We start from the raw sequence: 20,211 nt of genomic DNA, 5'->3' as shown, positions 1-20,211 counted from the left end.
TGTGACTGAGAATCATGACCTACCATACAGTGATTCTTACTTGAAATAGATATCTTTTCTACAACTAAATTCAATTTTCTTATACTGAATCAGGTAACATTTCTCTTTTAACAATCTTTTTTTAATATAATAATATTGATTATCCATTATATTCAAGGTATTGTAGCATATTAACTGTATTAAGTAAAATAAAGCACAAGAAAAAATGGTTATGAAAAACTGAGATTGCTCTCTATGCTAAATATTTTGAGTCACAGACTCCTTTGAGAAACTTGGAATTTTTATCTTCCAGAAAGGTGCACATGCACTACAAAGCTCAGCCTTAAGAATCCATGATTGCCAGGTTAAGACCTCAGCCTAACAATGTACCTTTGGTTTTGAATCATTTTTTTCATTGCCAAAGTATGACTGGAAACAAGCAGAAAAATCATTAACTGCTATAACATTTTGAGCAAAATGGCTAGTAAGTTTTAATTTTCAGTTTTTGTTGTTAACTGTTTATAAAGACGTATTGGATTAGCATATTTGAGTGGGGAGATCCTACGCATTTTCTCATACATGTTACAATTTTCTAGTTGGTAGATATTCAGATTTGCTAAGGAAGGTAAGTATCCTATTGCCTCAGGATAATGTTAGATTTGAAGAGATCAGTCTATCTTTTTTTTTTTCTTCACTTTTATTTTAGAATCAGGGCACACATGTGCAGGTTTGTTACAAAGGTGTATTGCACAATGCTGAGATTTGGAGCATGAATGAATATGTCACCTCAGGTAGTAAGCATAGTACCCAATAAATGGCTTTTTCCAACCCTTACTCCCCTCCCTCCCTGCCTCCTCTTGTATTCCCTAGTGTCTCTTGTCCCATTTTTTTTTTTAATCAAAATAATTTATTTTATTATTTTTTTCTTTTTCTTCTTCTTCTTCTTATTATACTTTAGACTCTATGGTACATGGGCGCAACGTGCAGGTTAGTTACATATGTATACATGTGCCATGCTGGTGCGCTGCACCCACCAACTCGTCATCTAGCATTAGGTATATCTCCCAATGCTATCCCTCCCCCCTCCCGCCACCCCACAACAGTCCCCGAAGTGTGATGTTCCCCTTCCTGTGTCCATGTGTTCTCATTGTTCAATTACCACCTGTGAGTGAGAATATGCGGTGTTTGGTTTTTTGTTCTTGCAGTAGTTTACTGAGAGTGATGATTTCCAATTTCATCCATGTCCCTACAAAGGATGTGAACTCGTCATTTTTTATGGCTGCATAGTATTCCATGGTGTATATGTGCCACATTTTCTTAATCCAGTCTATCATTGTTGGACATTTGGGTTGGTTCCAAGTCTTTACTATTGTGAATAATGCCGCAATAAACATACGTGTGCATGTGTCTTTGTAGCAGCATGATTTATAGTCCTTTGGGTATATACCCAGTAATGGGATGGCTGGGTCAAATGGAATTTCTAGTTCTAGATCCCTGAGGAATCGCCACACTGACTTCCACAAGGGTTGAACTAGTTTACAGTCCCACCAACAGTGTAAAAGTGTTCCTATTTCTCCACATCCTCTCCAGCACCTGTTGTTTCCTGACTTTTTAATGATTGCCATTCTAACTGGTGTGAGATGGTATTCACTGTGGTTTTGATTTGCATTTCTCTGATGGCCAGTGATGGTGAGCATTTTTTCATGTGTTTTTTGGCTGCATAAATGTCTTCTTTTGAGAAGTGTCTGTTCATGTCCTTCGCCCACTTTTTGATGGGGTTGTTTGTTTTTTTCTTGTAAATTTGTTGGAGTTCATTGTAGATTCTGGATGTTAGCCCTTTGTCAGATGAGTAGGTTGCGAAAATTTTCTCCCATTTTGTAGGTTGCCTGTTCACTCTGATGGTAGTTTCCTTTGCTGTGCAGAAGCTCTTTAGTTTAATTAGATCCCATTTGTCAATTTTGGCTTTTGTTGCCATTGCTTTTGGTGTTTTAGACATGAAGTCCTTGCCCATGCCTATGTCCTGAATGGTATTGCCTAGGTTTTCTTCTAGGGTTTTTATGGTTTTAGGTCTAACATTTAAGTCTTTAATCCATCTTGAACTGATTTTTGTATAAGGTGTAAGGAAGGGATCCAGTTTCAGCTTTCTACATACGGCTAGCCAGTTTTCCCAGCACCATTTATTAAATAGGGAATCCTTTCCCCATTTCTTGTTTTTGTCAGGTTTGTCAAAGATCAGATGGTTGTAGATATGTGGCATTATTTCTGACGGCTCTGTTCTGTTCCATTGATCTATATCTCTGTTTTGGTACCAGTACCATGCTGTTTTGGTTACTGTAGCCTTGTAGTATAGTTTGAAGTCAGGTAGCGTGATGCCTCCAGCTTTGTTCTTTTGGCTTAGGATTGACTTGGTGATGCGGGCTCTTTTTTGGTGCCGTATGAACTTTAAAGTAGTTTTTTCCAATTCTATGAAGAAAGTCATTGGTAACTTGATGGGGATGGCATTGAATCTGTAAATTACCTTGGGAAGGATGGCCATTTTCATGATATTTATTCTTCCTACCCATGAGCATGGAATGTTCTTCCATTTGTTTGTATCCTCTTTTATTTCCTTGAGCAGTGGTTTGTAGTTCTCCTTGAAGAGGTCCTTCACATCCCTTGTAAGTTGGATTCCTAGGTATTTTATTCTCTTTGAAGCAATTGTGAATGGGAGTTCACTCATGATTTGGCTCTCTGTTTGACTGTTATTGATGTATAAGAATGCTTGTGATTTTTGTACATTGATTTTGTATCCTGAGACTTTGCTGAAGTTGCTTATCAGCTTAAGGACATTTTGGGCTGAGACAATGGGGTTTTCTAGATATACTATCATGTCATCTGCAAACAAGGACAATTTGACTTCCTCTTTTCCTAATTGAATACCCTTGATTTCCTTCTCTTGCCTAATTGCCCTGGCCAGAACTTCCAACACTATGTTGAATAGAAGTGGTGAGAGAGGGCATCCCTGTCTTGTGCCAATTTTCAAAGGGAATGCTTCCAGTTTTTGCCCATTCAGTATGATATTGGCTGTAGGTTTGTCATAAATAGCTCTTATTATTTTGAGATACGACCCATCAATACCTAATTTATTGAGAGTTTTTAGCATGAAGGGTTGTTGAATTTTGTCAAAGGCCTTTTCTGCATCTATTGAGATAATCATGTGGTTTTTGACTTTGGTTCTGTTTATATGCTGGATTACATTTATTGATTTGCGTATATTGAACCAGCCTTGCATCCCAGGGATGAAGCCCACTTGATCATGGTGGATAAGCTTTTTGATGTGCTGCTGGATTCTGTTTGCCAGTATTTTATTGAGGATTTTTGCATCAATGTTCATCAAGGATATTGGTCTAAAATTCTCTTTTTTTGTTGTGTCTCTGCCAGGCTTTGGTATCAGGATGATGCTGGCCTCATAAAATGAGTTAGGGAGGATTCCCTCTTTTCTATTGATTGGAATAGTTTCAGAAGGAATGGTACCAGCTCCTCCTTGTACCTCTGGTAGAATTCGGCTGTGAACCCATCTGGTCCTGTACTTTTTTTGGTTGGTAAGCTATTGATTATTGCCACAATTTCAGCTCCTGTTATTGGTCTATTCAGAGATTCAACTTCTTCCTGGTTTAGTCTTGGGAGGGTGTATGTGTTGAGGAATTTATCCATTTCTTCTAGATTTTCTAGTTTATTTGTGTAGAGGTGTTTGTAATATTCTGTGATGGTAGTTTGTATTTCTGTGGGATCGGTGGTGATATCCCCTTTATCATTTTTTATTGCATCTATTTGATTCTTCTCTCTTTTTTTCTTTATTAATCTTGCTAGCGGTCTATCAATTTTGTTGATCCTTTCAAAAAACCAGCTCCTGGATTCATTAATTTTTTGAAGGGTTTTTTGTGTCTCTATTTCCTTCAGTTCTGCTCTGATTTTAGTTATTTCTTGCCTTCTGCTAGCTTTTGAATGTGTTTGCTCTTGCTTTTCTAGTTCTTTTAATTGTGATGTTAGGGTGTCAATTTTGGATCTTTCCTGCTTTCTCTTGTGGGCATTTAGTGCTATAAATTTCCCTCTACACACTGCTTTGAATGCATCCCAGAGATTCTGGTATGTTGTGTCTTGGTTCTCGTTGGTTTCAAAGAACATCTTTATTTCTGCCTTCATTTCGTTATGTACCCAGTAGTCATTCAGGAGCAGGTTGTTCAGTTTCCATGTAGTTGAGCGGTTTTGAGTGAGATTCTTAATCCTGAGTTCTAGCTTGATTGCACTGTGATCTGAGAGATAGTTTGTTATAATTTCTGTTCTTTTACATTTATTGAGGAGAGCTTTACTTCCAAGTATATGGTCAATTTTGGAATAGGTGTGGTGTGGTGCTGAAAAAAATGTATATTCTGTTGATTTGCGGTGGAGAGTTCTGTAGATGTCTATTAGGTCTGCTTGGTGCAGAGCTGAGTTCAATTCCTGGGTATCCTTGTTGATTTTCTGTTTCGTTGATCTGTCTAATGTTGACAGTGGGGTGTTAAAGTCTCCCATTATTAATGTGTGGGAGTCTAAGTCTCTTTGTAGGTCACTCAGGACTTGCTTTATGAATCTGGGTGCTCCTGTATTGGGTGCATATATATTTAGGATAGTTAGCTCTTCTTGTTGAATTAATCCCTTTACCATTATGTAATGGCCTTCTTTGTCTCTTTTGATCTTTGTTGGTTTAAAATCTGTTTTATCAGAGACTAGGATTGCAACCCCTGCCTTTTTTTGTTTTCCATTTGCTTGGTAGATCTTCCTCCATCCTTTTATTTTGAGCCTATGTGTGTCTCTGCACGTGAGATGGGTTTCCTGAATACAGCACACTGATGGATCTTGAGTCTTTATCCAATTTGCCAGTCTGTGTCTTTTAATTGGAGCATTTAGTCCATTTACATTTAAAGTTAATATTGTTATGTGTGAATCTGATCCTGTCATTATGATGTTAGCTGGTTATTTTGCTCGTTAGTTGATGCAGTCTCTTCCTAGTCTCGATGGTCTTTACATTTCGGTATGATTTTGCAGTGGCTGGTACCGGTTGTGCCTTTCCATGTTTAGCGCTTCCTTCAGGAGCTCTTTTAGGGCAGGCCTGGTGGTGACAAAATCTCTCAGCATTTGCTTGTCTGCAAAGTATTTTATTTCTCCTTCACTTATGAAGCTTAGTTTGGCAGGTTATGAAATTCTGGGTTGAAAATTCTTTTCTTTAAGAATGTTGAATATTGGCCCCCACTCTCTTCTGGCTTATAGGGTTTCTGCAGAGAGATCCGCTGTTAGTCTGATGGGCTTCCCTTTGATGGTAACCCGACCTTTCTCTCTGGCTGCCCTTAACATTTTTTCCTTCATTTCAACTTTGGTGAATCTGACAATTATGTGTCTTGGAGTTGCTCTTCTCGAGGAGTATCTTTGTGGTGTTCTCTGTATTTCCTGAATCTGAATGTTGGCCTGCCTTGCTAGATTGGGGAAGTTCTCCTGGATAATATCCTGCAGAGTGTTTTCCAACTTGTTTCCATTCTCCCCGTCACTTTCAGGTACACCAATCAGACGTAGATTTGGTCTTTTCACATAGTCCCACATTTCTTGGAGGCTTTGCTCGTTTCTTTTTATTCTTTTTTCTCTAAACTTCCCTTCTCGCTTCATTTCATTCATTTCATCTTCCAGGGCTGATACCCTTTCTTCCATTTGATCGCATCGGCTCCTGAGGCTTCTGCATTCTTCACGTAGTTCTCGAGCCTTGGTTTTCAGCTCCATCAGCTCCTTTAAGCACTTCTCTGTATTGGTTATTCTAGTTATACATTCTTCTAAATTTTTTTCAAAGGTTTCAACTTCTTTGCCTTTGGTTTGAATATCCTCCCGTAGCTCAGAGTAATTTGATTGTCTGAAGCCTTCTCTCAGCTCGTCAAAGTCATTCTCCATCCAGCTTTGTTCCGTTGCTGGTGAGGAACTGCGTTCCTTTGGAGGAGGAGAGGTACTCTGCTTTTTAGAGTTTCCAGTTTTTCTGCTCTGTTTTTTCCCCATCTTTGTGGTTTTACCTACTTTTGGTCTTTGATGATGGTGATGTACAGATGGGTTTTTGGTGTGGATGTCCTTTCTGTTAGTTTTCCTTCTAACAGACAGGACCCTCAGCTGCAGGTCTGTTGGAGTACCTGGCCGGCCGTGTGAGGTGTCAGTCTGCCCCTGCTGGGGGGTGCCTCCCCGTTAGGCTGCTCGGGGGTCAGGGGTCAGGGACCCACTTGAGGAGGCAGTCAGCCCGTTCTCAGATCTCCAGTTGCTTGCTGGGAGAACCACTGCTCTCCTCAAAGCTGTCAGACAGGGACATTTAAGTCTGCAGAGGTTACTGCTGTCTTTTTGTTTGTCTGTGCCCTGCCCCCAGAGGTGGAGCCTACAGAGGCAGGCAGGCCTCCTTGAGCTGTGGTGGGCTCCACCCAGTTCAAGCTTCCCGGCTGCTTTGTTTACCTAAGCGAGCCTGGGCAATGGCGGGCGCCCCTCCCCCAGCCTCGCTGCCGACTTGCTGTTTGATCTCAGACTGCTGTGCTAGCAATCAGCGAAGACTCCGTGGGCGTAGGACCCTCTGAGCCAGGTTCGGGCTATACTCTCCTGGGGCACCGTTTCCTAAGCCCGTCGGAAAAGCACAGTATTCGGGTGGGAGTGGCCCGATTTTCCAGGTGCCGTCTGTCACCCCTGGAAAGGGAACTCCCTGACCCCTTGCGCTTCCCGAGTGGGGCAATGCCTCGCCCCTGCTTCGGCTGGCGCACGGTGCACTCACCCACTGACCTGCGCCCACTGTCTGGCACTCCCTAGTGAGATGAACACGGTACCTCAGATGGAAATGCAGAAATCACCCGTCTTCTGCGTCGCTCGCGCTGGGAGCTGTAGACCGGAGCTGTTCCTATAGGGCCATCTTGGCTCCTCCTCCCTCTGTTGTCCCATTTTAATGACCGTGTATACCCAGTGTTTAGCTCCCACTAATAAGTGAGAACACGTGGTATTTGGTTTTCTGTTTCTGTGTTAGTTCGCTTAGGATAATGGTTTCTGGTTGCATCTGTGTTGCTGCAGAGGACACAATTTTGTTCTTTTTTTGGCTGCATAGTATTCAATGGTGTATACACACCTCATTTTCTTTATCCAGTCCACTGTAGATGGGCACTTGGGTTGATTCCATGTCTTTGCTTCTGTGAACAGTGCTGTGATGAACATATAAGTGTATGTGTCTTTTTGGTAGGACGGCTTATTTTTCTTTGGGTATTTGGTATCTGCCTTTTAAATTCAACCTTAGGCTACCAAGATTGTTGTATATAACTGTAGTTAATTGATTTCTATTGCTAGAATACTATTTCATTGTATGGCTGTACTATATTTATCTCTTCTACTGTTAATGAATGTTTGGGTTATTTCCAGATTTTGGATGTTCCAAACATGCTATTATAAACATGCCCATCCATGTCTTTAAGTACACATGAGCAAATATACCTAGGAATAGAATTTTGGGGTCAAATAGAGATTAGAAGGGTGGTTCTCAGAGGCTGGGAAGGGTAGTTGAGGGGCTGGAGGGAGGTGGAGATGGTTAACGAGTACAAAAAAAAGTAGAAAGAATGAATAAGGCCTACTATTGATAGCACAATAGAGAGTCTATAGTCAATAATAACTTAATTGTACATTTTAAAATAAAGAGTGTAATTGGATTGTTTGTAACTCAAAGGATAAATGCCTAAGGGGATGGATACCCCATTCCCCATGATGTGCTTATTCCACATTGCTTGCCTGTATCAAAGCATCTCATGTACCCCGTAAGTATATACAAGTACTATGTACCCACAAAAATTTTTAAAAATTAGAAAAAGAATTTCTGGATCAAAAGTGTTTTCTAATTTACATTTCCCTTAGCATCTCCAGTGGATCCATGTTTTATATGATACTTGGTATTGTCCCACTTCTTAATTTTTACTCAGTTACTTAATTTTTACCCAATACTTAATTGAATGGGTATAAAATGGTATTTTGTCATTTTGATTTTCATCTCCTTGTTTATTAACAAGATTGAATGTTTCTTCATGTTATGAGCACTTTGTTTTACAGGTGGGACCCTGAGGCTTAACCTACCCAAACTCACAAAGAACCAGAGCCAGGACTCTGATTCCTGAGGCTGAGGTATTACTGCTGAGCTTTTAAGTATTTGCATGCTTGCATTCTGTCTTTATAAAGTGGCTTAAAAGGATATTTCCCCCTCAACCCAAATCTGTAGTAATTAGCAACAGGAACTGTTTCAGTAATGTTCCCACTTCTCTCAGACTCTAAGACAAAGAAAGATGCAATGCCAGGTGTCTGTGGCTCTGGATTAGAGCACGTGGAAGCTCTCTGCTGGTCTGAATGCCTGCATCATGTTCAGTCCTCTCTAATCACGTTCTTTCTCCTCTCTCTGGGATAGTTCCTGGACTTCAAACACTTAGGAACATTTCTGGTGTTTGAGGAGCTGGTGACCTTCGAGGATGTGTTTGTGGACTTCAGCCCAGAGGAACTGAGCTCCCTTAGTGCTGCTCAGAGAAACCTCTACAGGGAGGTGATGCTGGAGAATTACCGGAACCTGGTCTCCCTGGGTAAGTATGCCTTCTCCACAGGACTTGGTTTCTTCCTACTAGGGCAGTGGCTCTCAACTCCTTTGTGTCCTCTCATCAGTAATGGCGGTTCACCATGTCAGTGAGTCTCAACCCAGGTCAGAGGCAATATTTTAATATTTGAACATCAGATTCACTGTTAATTATAATATAGCTAACATTTCTTGAGCACAACATATGTGTCAGGCACTTGTGTAAGTGTTTAACATATTTCAACTCCTTTTCATCCTCACACTAGGCCTATGAGGGGGAGGTATACTTATTGTTGTTATTATTGACATTTTTAACGTTGAGGAAACTGAGTCATTGAAAGGTTAAATTACTTGTCAAAAGCTGGGATTTAACCCCAAGCAGACTCCAGAATCTTCTCTTTTAAACTCTGATGTGCTACCTGACAGGGGTTTGCTCCACCAGTTCTCAGCACAATAGAAGGCTCAAAATGATGTTTATTGAATGAGCGAAGGAATTGCTAAAAATTCCAGGAGCTCCAAAGACTTCTACTGGCTTGAGTTTTAAGAATCAGAGATTGCCAATCTCTCTTTACATGCGGAGGCAAAATTGTTTTACCTGTTCTCACAGGTAAAGTTGAAAGTGAAAAGTGAAAAGTTTATGTTGCCAGTGCCAAGCTCCTTTTTCAGTGGCTTTTTTGGGGGCTTGAGGTCTCCTGAAAAACAGAATCCAAAACAAACACTGTTCCACTGGTAATTACCTGGTGATGTCAGAGACCTAGGGGGAAAACAAACACATCCTACCCCAAACCTAGCACAGGGATGCATATGTTTAACTCTGGTTCTTATCGGTTACAAGGAAGTACATTTTTCAGCATATTTTACACTCTACTCTAGCTTACCACATTTTATGACTTAAAATAGAAGGAATAGTATCAAAATAGAGGAAATAAATTAATTTTATCTTTCCAGCTCTTATGCAGTGACCTGGAGGCATTTCTATCTTTTGAGCCCTTGGCTTCTTTAACACTGAAGGTTTTGTGTTAATAGAGCTCTTATATATCACCTGGGACATTGTCTTCCTAAGTGTGGAATGAGTACAGTGGGCTAAATAGAAGATTATTTTAGGCAGTACATGGACAGCATGACATAATCCTTCAGTCTGTTGGTGAGAAAGAAGTTCTTCAATTTTCCTTTAAGCCTTCTGATTGTATCAAGTAGAGAATATCAGTTTGGTGTTAGCATGTCTATCTTGTTATTCTTCCATTTTACCAAAGAGAGAGCAGACTTCAAACCCTGAGTGTTAGATAGGCAACAGAAGCTAGCTAGCACTCAATAACCTTAGTTTCTGTTATATTTATCATGTTACCTTCCATTTTTGTGTGTGTGTGTGAGTGACATTGGTTTCCATTTATAGGGTTGATGTAAAGCTTCCATTGAAAATAAGCATATTGGCCAGGCGCAGTGGCTCACGCCTGTAATCCCAGCACTTTGGGAGGCTGAGGCAGGTGGTTCATTTGAGGTCAGGAGTTTAAGACCAGCCTGGCCAACATGGTGAAACCCCGTCTCTACTAAAAATACGAAAAATTAGCTGGGTATGATGGCGGGTGCCTGTAGTCCCAGCTACTCAGGAGGCTGAGGCAGAAGAATCACTTGAATCTGGGAGGCAGAGGCTGCAGTAAGCCGAGATCGTGCCACTGCACTCTAGCCTGTGTGACAGAGTGAGACTCTGTCTCAAAAAAAAAGAAAAAAGAAAATAAGCATATCTAAGTTAAAAAGAAATGTGATCTAAAGAAAAACATAAAATAAATACTGAATACGACTATAAATGGCACATAGAAATGCCAAAAAGCAAGGGTCATTCATTAACTTGTCAGTGAATTCAGATGTACAAGGCCTGGTATAGGCATTGGGGTTACAAAATAGATGACATTTCCCCTTCTCATGGATGTTACATTTGAGTGGAGAGAGTCAGACAGTAAAGAAATAGATAACAATTTGGTATGCAAATGATAGAAGTTTGGGAAACAAGGAACTAAGGGAGGGGGAGGAGCAGCACTTCAAGACAAAGGGGCAGTGGACGTTATCACAGGAGGGAAAAGAACCATAATGTTGACTTTGAGCAGCTATGTCAGATTCTTGGTGCTGAAGTGTAGAGCTCAGCACACTGCCCTCATGCCCCCTTTTTAGTCTTCATAACAGGGTTGTTCAACCTTGGCACTCTTTGACATGGAGCCAGATCGTCCAGGGTTGTGGGGCTGTCTTGCAGAATGTTGAGCAGTGTCCGTGCCTCCAGCCATACTAGACACTAGGAACCCCTCCCTCTGCTCCCACAGTTATGACAACCAAAGATATCTCCATACATTTTAGATGTCCCTTAGGGGGTAAAATCTCTATAGGCTGGAAACAGCTTCATTTTACTCCTGCGAGAGTTTGTTCCTTCCTTATTATTCCAGAGTCTTTGGGACCCAAGGTTGGGAGTTACTGAAACCCTGAGTTCTGAGTCTTCCTCTCCAACAGGGTACCAGTTCTCTAAACCTGACATTATCTCACGCCTGGAAGAGGAGGAATCACGTGCAATGGAGACAGACAGCAGACATACAGTGATTTGTCAAAGTGAGTAGTGAGGGGGAAGCCTGGGGTGTAAGAGGGGGGACCAGTAAATGCTAGTCAGGGAGCTTTCCTCAAAGCCCCCTGGGCCAGGAGAAGTCTGGTAGGTGCTCTCGCCTCAGGGGCTCTTTCTCCTCAGTACTCCCCTTCATCTCCTTTCTGAAGCCCATCTCTTCATGCAACACGAGTTCCTCTCCTGCTTAGCTCCAGGGAGGCCAGTGTCCTCTTACCCTTGTGTTCCAGCCCTTCCATTCACTCATGCCTTTCTCCTTGCAGCTAGAAATCATAGATCTCTCCTCTTTAACTGAGACGAACAAAAAACCCTGGCCTGATGATCCACCACTTGTCTTTCTCACTGCCCTCCCACTTTCCCTCACATCAGCTCCTCAGACTTGTTGACACCCAGACGCTCCCTTCCCTTTTCTTCTTAACCCCCACCCTCTGGTTTCCATCCCCCTACTTCTGCCAACTCAGACGCACGTATACGCTCTTTTCTGAAACTTCCACAAAAGGTTTCCACTAGCATCCTTATGGTTCTGGAAACATAGACTTCACCTCCTCCAAACTCATGGCTACAGTCTAACAACGCCAACCATCTTCATGAAATCCCCTTCTTTGAATTGGGTCACCATGTGCATCAGCTGGGATCACTGTTGTCCTTCAGTTGTAGTTAACAAAACCCACACCCAAACTGGCTAAAGTCATAGAGGGATTATTAGCCTATAATACTGATCACCTGGGCTGTATTCAGGGACCCAGTGAAGTCATCGAAGACCTAGTTTCATTTTCTCCTTCTACTCTGCCTTCAACTCTGACAATAAATCCTAGATGCATTTTTTTGTTCCTGTACAAAGAAGGAGCAAGAAAGAGCTGGTGTGTCCAAGAAGCATTCTCAAGAGAGAGGAAGCATCTTTTCCAGCTCTCCTGATTTTTCATTGTTCCATATCGGGTTATATCCCTTTCCTGAACTAGCAGCTGTGTCCAGTACAGTGCTGATTGACACAGCCTTCCTCCACGTTTGTCTGTGTGAGTGGAAAAGTGGATGTCCAAACAAAATTCAAGAAGTTACCAGGAAGACTCCTCTCTGTTTCTATCATTGTCTTCTTTTCTTTCCCTACTCTGGTTTCTTCATTCATTCAGTCATCCCATAGATATTTATCAGGCTTCTGTGATGGGCCAGGTACTGTGCTAGTATCTGAGCATACAGTAATGAATAAGACAGACAAATCTCTTCCTTCATAGAGCTTGCATTCTAATGGGGGCAGTAGTTTTAAAAAATAGACAAATAATAACTGAGTGTAAAGCAGATAGAGAATGAGATATGGGAGGTTGCTTAAGATGGAATAGTCAGAGAAGGACTCACTGTGGAAGACTTGAATGAGATGAGGGGCTGACCCATGTAGAAATCTTGAGGAAGAGTGTTACAGGCAGAGCGAACAGCAAGTGCAAGGGCCCTGAGATTGGAATGAGCTTGGGTGTTCCAAAAACAGGAAGAAGGGCAATATGGTCTGAGTTAAGTGGAAGATAGAAGATGAGATCACAGAGATAGTCAAGGGCCAGCCCGCTTAGGAATATGTTAAAGAATTTTATTATAAGTGAGATGCAAAGATGGTGGGAAGTTTTGAGCAGGGGCATGAAGTAGTGTTATTGATATTTTAGGACTTTGCTGTCCAATATGCTAGACAGTAGGCACATGTGGCTACTTACATTTACACGAGTAAGAATTACATAAAATTTAAAATTTAGTTCCTCAGTCACACAAGCCACATTGCAAGTATTTGATAGCAAAATGTGGCTAATGGCTACTGTGCTGGACGGCAAAAATGTAGACCATTTCCATCATCACTGGGAGTTCTACTGGGCAGTGCTATTCTAGAAAGATCCATCTGGCTGTCCTATGGAGAGTGGGCTTTAAGAGGAAAAGCCAGAGAAACCAGGTCAAGAGGCCATTGAAGTCCACCAGGCTAAAGATGATGGAGGCTGAGGCTGTGGTTGTAGAGGGGTCAGGTTGGAGGTATTCCCTGAAAGGAGAACTGGCAGAACATGCTGAAATATTGGATGTACAGCAGGGTGAGGAAAACGGAAGAGCCAGTGAGGACTAGGTGTTCTCTTACTCTTCCATTCTTGAGTGTTCTCTTCAAAGACCACTTCCTAAAAGAGTCAATCCATTGTGATGGGCCCAGCTATCCCTCTTTTCCTGATGACTTCCTAAGCCATGTTCTGGCTCTGCTGTTTTACCTGTACTCTGTTGACATACTTCGAGTGTCTGCCAGGATGCAACCACTGTGTTCATCACCTCTCTTCCAAACCACAGTCTTATACTTGACTTCCTTGACTTCAGTATTTTTCCTACCAGAGAGTTGCCTTTATAAAGCACGGACTTTTTATCAGCTTCTTACCTCCGTCAAGATAAAATTCAAACTTTTAACAAAACACTGAAGTTCCTCCCAGTCTGGCCTGAAATTTACATCCCAGCCTCATCTTCTACAGATCTTGCAACTAAGATCCTGTGTTTCTAGCTCCCCAGGACTGTATACTTCCACAGTTCTATAGCTTAACTCAGGCTATTTCATATAAACTCGCCCCCCTTCCCCGTTTACTGACGCCAAATGCTGTCCCCTCCACTAATCATTTCCTCTTCCTAAGTGGAGTCAGTTCCCCCATCTCTGCTCCTGTCATCACTTACAGTCTGATTAGAGTCCCTTTTACAGACCTCTGACTCATCTGGTTAGATAATGCCTTGCACAAAACAGGCATTTAATAAATATTGAATTAAAGGGGATTGGTTGGCAGTGTAGATTGGGGTAAAACAAGAGATTCAGACCTAAGAAAGGAGAATCTTTGTTTAATTCTGAACAAGAGGTTGTTGACCTGTTTACTCCAGTGTTTCCTCAGTAGTCCTGAAGAACCACAGTAATAGATGTTCTAAAAAAAAATGTTTCATGGCAAGATCACTTTAAGAAATGCCACATTCTGTGCCTTCCCTCTTCAGGGTTCAAGGTGCATATTAAAAGTTCTGAATCCTACAGGAATGAAACCTGCTTGATTTGTGTCATACAACATTTCCCAAATTAACTTGACAATGGAACCCCCTTCATGGTAACAGCTATTTGTTTTTCAGAATATTAGCAATCTGCCAAACATGGTTTGGAAAATGCTGACAAACCCCAACCGCAGCTCTTTCTCTGATTTCTGCTCATTCTACTCTGTACATTTGTGGCATCTTTTTGACACGCCATCCTCCTGGATGATATTTTTTCTGCTTCTTCCTCACTCTTCTTTGCTTACTGTCTTTTCTTTTTCTTTCTTTTTTTCTTTGAGACAGAGTCTTACTCTGTCATCCAGGCTGCTGTGCAGTGGTGCGATCTCTGCTTACTGACTGCAACCTCCACCTCCCAGGTTCAAGCAATTCTCCTGCCTCAGCCTCCTGAGTAGCTGGGACTACAGGCACACGCCACCATGCCCAGCTAATTTTTTGTATTTTTAGTAGAGACAGGGTTTCACCATGTTGGCCAGGATGATCTCAATCTCTTGACCTTGTTATCCGCCCGCCTTGGCCTCCCAAGGTGCTGGGATTACAGGTGTGAGCCACTGTGCCCGGCCACTTACTGTCCTTTCTATCGTTTTTCCATTTTCTCTTTAGGTTTTCAGAAAACTCTCTCAACCTCCGTAAGATCTGTTTGTTATCCTTGGTCTCTTTATTTCTATTATATTGTATGTCTCTCTGAGTAAAAAGAATAGAGGAATTTTTACTTTTTTTTTTTTAGATTAGGAAAAGAGACCTGAAACCAAAGCACTAACTCCAGGGCAAAGCCTGCCTATAGAAATATCATTATTGGGGGGCAGGATTGGATAATTTGGCAGTAGGTAACTTCTGGCATGTCTCTGCAGGAGAGTCTCATGATGATCCATTGGAACCACACCAGGGCAACCAAGAGAAACTTTTGAGTCCTATAACAATGAATGACCCCAAGACCCTCACTCCAGAAAGAAGCTATGGCAGTGATGAATTTGAAAGAAGCTCTAATCTTAGTGAACAATCAGAGGATCCTCTAGGAAAGGATCCCCAGGAAGGCACTGCTCCTGGAATATGTACGAGTCCCCAGTCAGCATCCCAAGAGAACAAACACAACAGATGTGAATTTTGCAAACGAACCTTTAGTACTCAAGTAGCCCTTGGGAGACACCAACGGATCCATACTGGGAAGAAACCCTATGAATGTAAACAGTGTGGTGAAGCCTTCTATCTCATGCCACACCTCAACAGACATCAGAAGACCCATTCTGGTAGGAAGCCTTCTGGCTGCAATGAAGGTAGAAAGCCTTCCATCCAGTGTGCGAATCTCTGTGAACGTGTAAGAATTCATAGTCAGGACTACTGTGAATGTTTTCAGTGCGGCAGAGCTTTTCTCCAGAATGTGCATCTTCTTCAACATCTCAAAGCCCATGAGGCAGCAAGAGTCCTTCCTCCTGGGTTGTCCCACAGCAAGACATACTTAATTCGTTATCAGCGGAAACATGACTACATTGGAGAGAGAGCCTGCCAGTGTTGTGACTGTGGCAAAGTCTTCAGTCGGAATTCATATCTCATTCAGCATTATAGAACTCACACTCAAGAGAGGCCTTACCAGTGTCAGCTATGTGGGAAATGTTTCGGCCGACCCTCATACCTCACTCAACATTATCAGCTCCATTCTCAAGAGAAAACTGTTGAGTGCAATCACTGTTGAGAAACCTTCAGTCACAGCACACACTGTTCTCAACATTTTTGGCTTCATCCTAGAAAGAGTGTTCTGAATGTGAGAAGGCCTTTCACTAGCCCCCACACCTTGTTAACAACTTGAAAATTCATCAAAGTGTGGTAAAAAAAAAAAAAAGGTGCAATTTTTCGAAAAGGGGATTCCTCACGTGTCACACAGGTGAAAAGCTTACAAAGAATATTTTTGTTGCATAGGAAAGTAGCTAATAGATTTTGCCTTTTTCAGTGATACTCATCGTGAGGGAGGATTGCCCTCCTTTATATCAGATTGGATTCGTGGGTATGTATTCTATGGGCTGTAATTCAGTACTGTCATTTATTTTGTTGTTCAAATGGCTACAGCTTTGGCCATTGGGAGCTCTTTCAGTCAGCTCCTGTGCCTTTTCAACAAGCTCCCATCCTTTTCAGGAACCACTTCCTTTCTACATCTTCCATAATTTTTCTCCCTTCACCTCCAGGAAAACCCTGTCATGTCTTTAAGGTAGTTTCTACCTCATTCACTCTCTCATGAAATCTGCTTCTTTCCTCATGGTAAGAAGGCTCATAGCCTGATCAGTCTTTTATTTCACTTCTCCCGTTGCAGTTTTTGCTAAATCTGTATTCTGCTTGAACTGTTGTTACTTACTTAACATATTTTTAATGGACTCATTTATGTTTTTTAAACTTCAGTACCTCTACTTAAAAAGGAAATTTTTAAATCACCTCAGACAAAGGGTTTTACTCACACCATAACCAGACTTCCCTGATTATCTCCAAGATGTCCTTTGACAGTTGGCTTGTTTCAATCTGGATCTAAATGTGATCCACAGATTGCATTTGGTTGTTTGATCTCTTAAGTCTCTTAATCTAAAGCAATCCCCTCTCACGTTTTTAAGGCCTGTGCAACCCTGAGGTTAATATAGAACTTCCCTCCTGTTCCTACCCAGTTCGTGATATGTCTAACAGTTTAGACACTCCTCTTCATGTTTACATTTTTAAATTTAGAACTCATTTAAAAATTCTTATATTTCATTGTGGTAAAAGCCACATAAAGCTTAGTGTCCTAACCGTTTTTAAGCATACAGTTCAGTAATGTTAAGTATATTCACATTGTAGGCCGAGCATGGTGGCTCGCGCCTATAAATTTAGAAACACTCATGTTTTAAGTTTTTTAGTGGTGATGCAAGTAATATACATTCCCTGAAGAAAACTAGAAAATATGTTTGTTTTTTCTTTGAATATTTGTATTTCCCCCTCCCAAATATACTTGCTGCTAAAAGTTTGTGCCCATTTTTTCTTATGCATAAATCTGTATAGCTTTTAAAAATTATATTTTTAGGCTGGGTATGGTGGCTCATGCCTGTAATCCTGGCACTTTGGGAGTCCGAGGCAGGCAGATCACCTGAGGTCAGGAGTTTGAGACCAGCCTGGCCAAAATGATGAAATCCTGTCTCTACTAAAAATATGAAAAAATAGCCGGGCATGGTGGCGCTCACCTATAGTCCCAGCTACTTGGGAGGCTGAAGCACAAGAATCGCTGGAACCTAGGAGGCAGAGGTTACACTGAGCTGAGATTGCACCATTGCACTCCAGCCTGGACAACAGAATGAGACTCCATCTCAAAAAAAAAAGTTATATTTTTATGAAATGAAATATACTACCATAAACATTGTTTTGAGGGCTATCATTTTCATTATCATATATTATGAACATCTTTCCATATACAGAAATACATGCCTAAGTTTCCTTTTAGTACTTGGTTGCATGGATGTGTCCTAATTTATTTCATCTGGCCTTTCATGGTTGGAAACTGGGGTTGCTTATAATTTCTCTTTTTTCTTTTTCTTTTTTTTTTTTTTTTTTCAGATGGAGTCTCACTACGTCACCCAGGCTGGAGTGCAGTAGCGCAATCTTGGCTCACTGCAAGCTCCACCTCCCGGGTTCACACCATTCTCCTGCCTCAGCCTCCCGAGTATCTGAGACTACAGGCACCCACCACCACGTCCAGCTAATTTTTTTGTATTTTTAATAGAGATGGGGTTTCACGATGTTAGCCAGGATGGTCTCGATCTCCTGACCTCGTGATCCGCCTGCCTCAGCCTCCCAAAGTGCTGGGATTACAGGTGTGAGCCATCGTGACCGGCCAATTTATCTCTTATATACACATTGCTGCTATAGTTATGCTTCCACCCCTTTAGCCCTTGGGTTTTGGGGTTTTGGCATTTTTCCTCATTGATTTGCTCTAACGTCTTTGCATCTGGTCTTGTTTCCTAAGGGGAAATTCTCAGCAGTGGAATTTCTGAGCCAAAATGTCTGTATCTTGAAGGTTTTAGAAACACTCCTAGCCTCATTCTAGCAGGGTTTAAAAGTTGTGTTGATTTTTTTTCTCTAGGGAAGGATTATAAACCACTCACCTCTCCTCCGCAACCCTCTTCTCCTTGAAGAATTTGCATGATGAACCCATGTTAGAATATGACAGAATTTAAGTCAGGCCTCGAAAGAGCCACAGATGAATTGAAGTCTTTTGTTTGAACTCTGATTTTTTTTTTTTTTTTTTGAGGCGGAGTCTCACTCTGTCGCCCAGGGTGGAGTGTAGTGGCACGATCTCAGCTCACTGCAAGCTCCACCTCCTGGGTTCACGCCATTCTCCTGTCTCAGCCTCCCAAGTAGCTGGGACTACAGGTGCCCATCACCACGCCCGGCTAATTTTTTTTTTTTTTTTTTTTTTTTGTATTTTTAGTAGAGACGGAGTTTCACTGTGTTAGCCAGGATGGTCTTGATCTCCTGACCTTGTGACCCGCCCCACCTCGGCCTCCCAAAGTGCTGGGATTACAGGTGTGAGCCACCGTGCCTGGCCTGAACTCTGATTTTTAACATAGTTTTGTTAGGTATTGTTTCCTCACTATACAAATAATATTGAGCATATTAAAGAAAATTTTGCAAAACAGAGGCGGCTAATAAACTTCCTAATAGATCTAGGTATGCAACTAGTACAAGTCCAGGGAGGTAGTTATATTCACAAGTAGAAGAGACCCTTGGCAGAGAAGAGAGAGGGTGGGCTTTGGAGCCAGGGAGGGCTGAGGTCAAATCTCAAGATCCTCCTTAGAGGCTGATCATACCTCGTTTTCTTAGGAAATGGGGATCCTCCCCTGGGAGAACCATTAAAAGGCCTAGAGTTCATCTATAGAAAAGAGCCTAATAGTGCCTGGTATTTAGAAGGCACTCAGTAACGAGTAGCTGCAATTAGGGAATATTTTAAATTTTATTTTATTTTATTTTTTTTGAGATGGAGTCTCGCTCTGTCACCCAGGCTGGAGTACAGTGGTATGATCTCGGCTCACTGCACCCTCCGCCTCCCAGGTTCAAGTGATTCTCCTGCCCCAGCCTCCTGAGTAGCTGGGATTATAGGTGCGTGCCATCACACCCAGCTAATTTTTGTATTTTTAGTAGAGACGGGGTTTCCTCATGTTGGTCAGGCTGGTCTCAAACTCCTGAACTCATGATGTGCCCACCTCAGCCTCCCAAAGTGCTGGGATTACAGGTGTGAGCCACTGCACCCGGCCTAAAATTTATTTTTTAAAATGTTTTATTAGCAGCAATAAACTAGAGTTGTAAACCACAGTTAACACATCAAAATGCAACCATATTTTATCATATTTTAGTATTTTTTCTACAAATATTTTTTCTATGTGTAGGTTTTTAAAAATAACATTACAAGTTTAAAGTTCTTTTCTGATTTTGTGACAATTTTTAATTTATATAAAAGTCTGATTAACAAAGCATAAATTACTGTATTTACAGTTTTTTTAGAATCGATTTCCAAAAAGTGGTTTCACTAGATGACATGTTATGAACATTTCTCAGGCTCTCGAAAGATCCCGCTGGATTTGTTTGTGGAGGGGCTCTGCCATTTGTAGCCCTCAGCATAGGGAGGGCCAGAGGTACGAAATAGGTGGTAAACTTACAATCCTCCCTCTCGAGTCCCTGGCAGGCGTTGTTAACCAGTTATGCACTCTCTGGTTCCAGTGAACCTGAGGACAGGGTTGGATCTTTCTCAGCACAGCACCCAAGGCAAACAAGACACACTAAGCAGTTTTTGTATGTGCAAAGAACTGCCTTTGTCACCCTGGTACCAAATAAATACTCCCTTTAAATAACTTTGCCAGCACTGGGTATTTATTCACTTAACAACCAAAAAATCTTTACCTATTTGATAAACCAAAAAAAAGATTATTAACAATAATTAATCCATTTTTGCATTATTATTATGCATTTTTTTCCAAATAAG

General features: G+C 41.5%; 1 protein-coding gene across 9 annotated transcripts in view; it reads left to right on the top strand.

Annotated features, from left to right (window-relative positions):
* The window catches only part of LOC129019705 (paternally-expressed gene 3 protein), a 73,957-nt gene extending 56,266 nt beyond the window's left edge, over positions 1-17,691 (top strand). For 6 of the 9 annotated variants that reach the window (XM_054462840.2, XM_054462837.2, XM_054462838.2 and 3 more), the window contains 3 exons: positions 8,441-8,609; positions 11,096-11,191; positions 15,077-17,691. In XM_054462840.2, the coding sequence (XP_054318815.1) occupies positions 8,441-8,609; positions 11,096-11,191; positions 15,077-15,915 (1,104 nt within the window). In that variant the 3' untranslated portion in view covers positions 15,916-17,691. The remainder of the gene's footprint in view (positions 1-8,440; positions 8,610-11,095; positions 11,192-15,076) is intronic. The other 3 variants (XR_008495710.2, XM_054462833.2, XM_054462841.2) reach the window with 3 other exon arrangements.
* Positions 17,692-20,211: the final 2,520 nt, after the last annotated feature.

The sequence above is a fragment of the Pongo pygmaeus genome, chromosome 20, assembly GCF_028885625.2.
Source record: "Pongo pygmaeus isolate AG05252 chromosome 20, NHGRI_mPonPyg2-v2.0_pri, whole genome shotgun sequence".
Taxonomy (NCBI): Eukaryota; Metazoa; Chordata; class Mammalia; order Primates; family Hominidae; genus Pongo; species Pongo pygmaeus.
The sequence above is the reverse complement of the archived record's forward strand: the minus strand, read 5'-3'. Positions and strand labels throughout refer to the sequence as shown.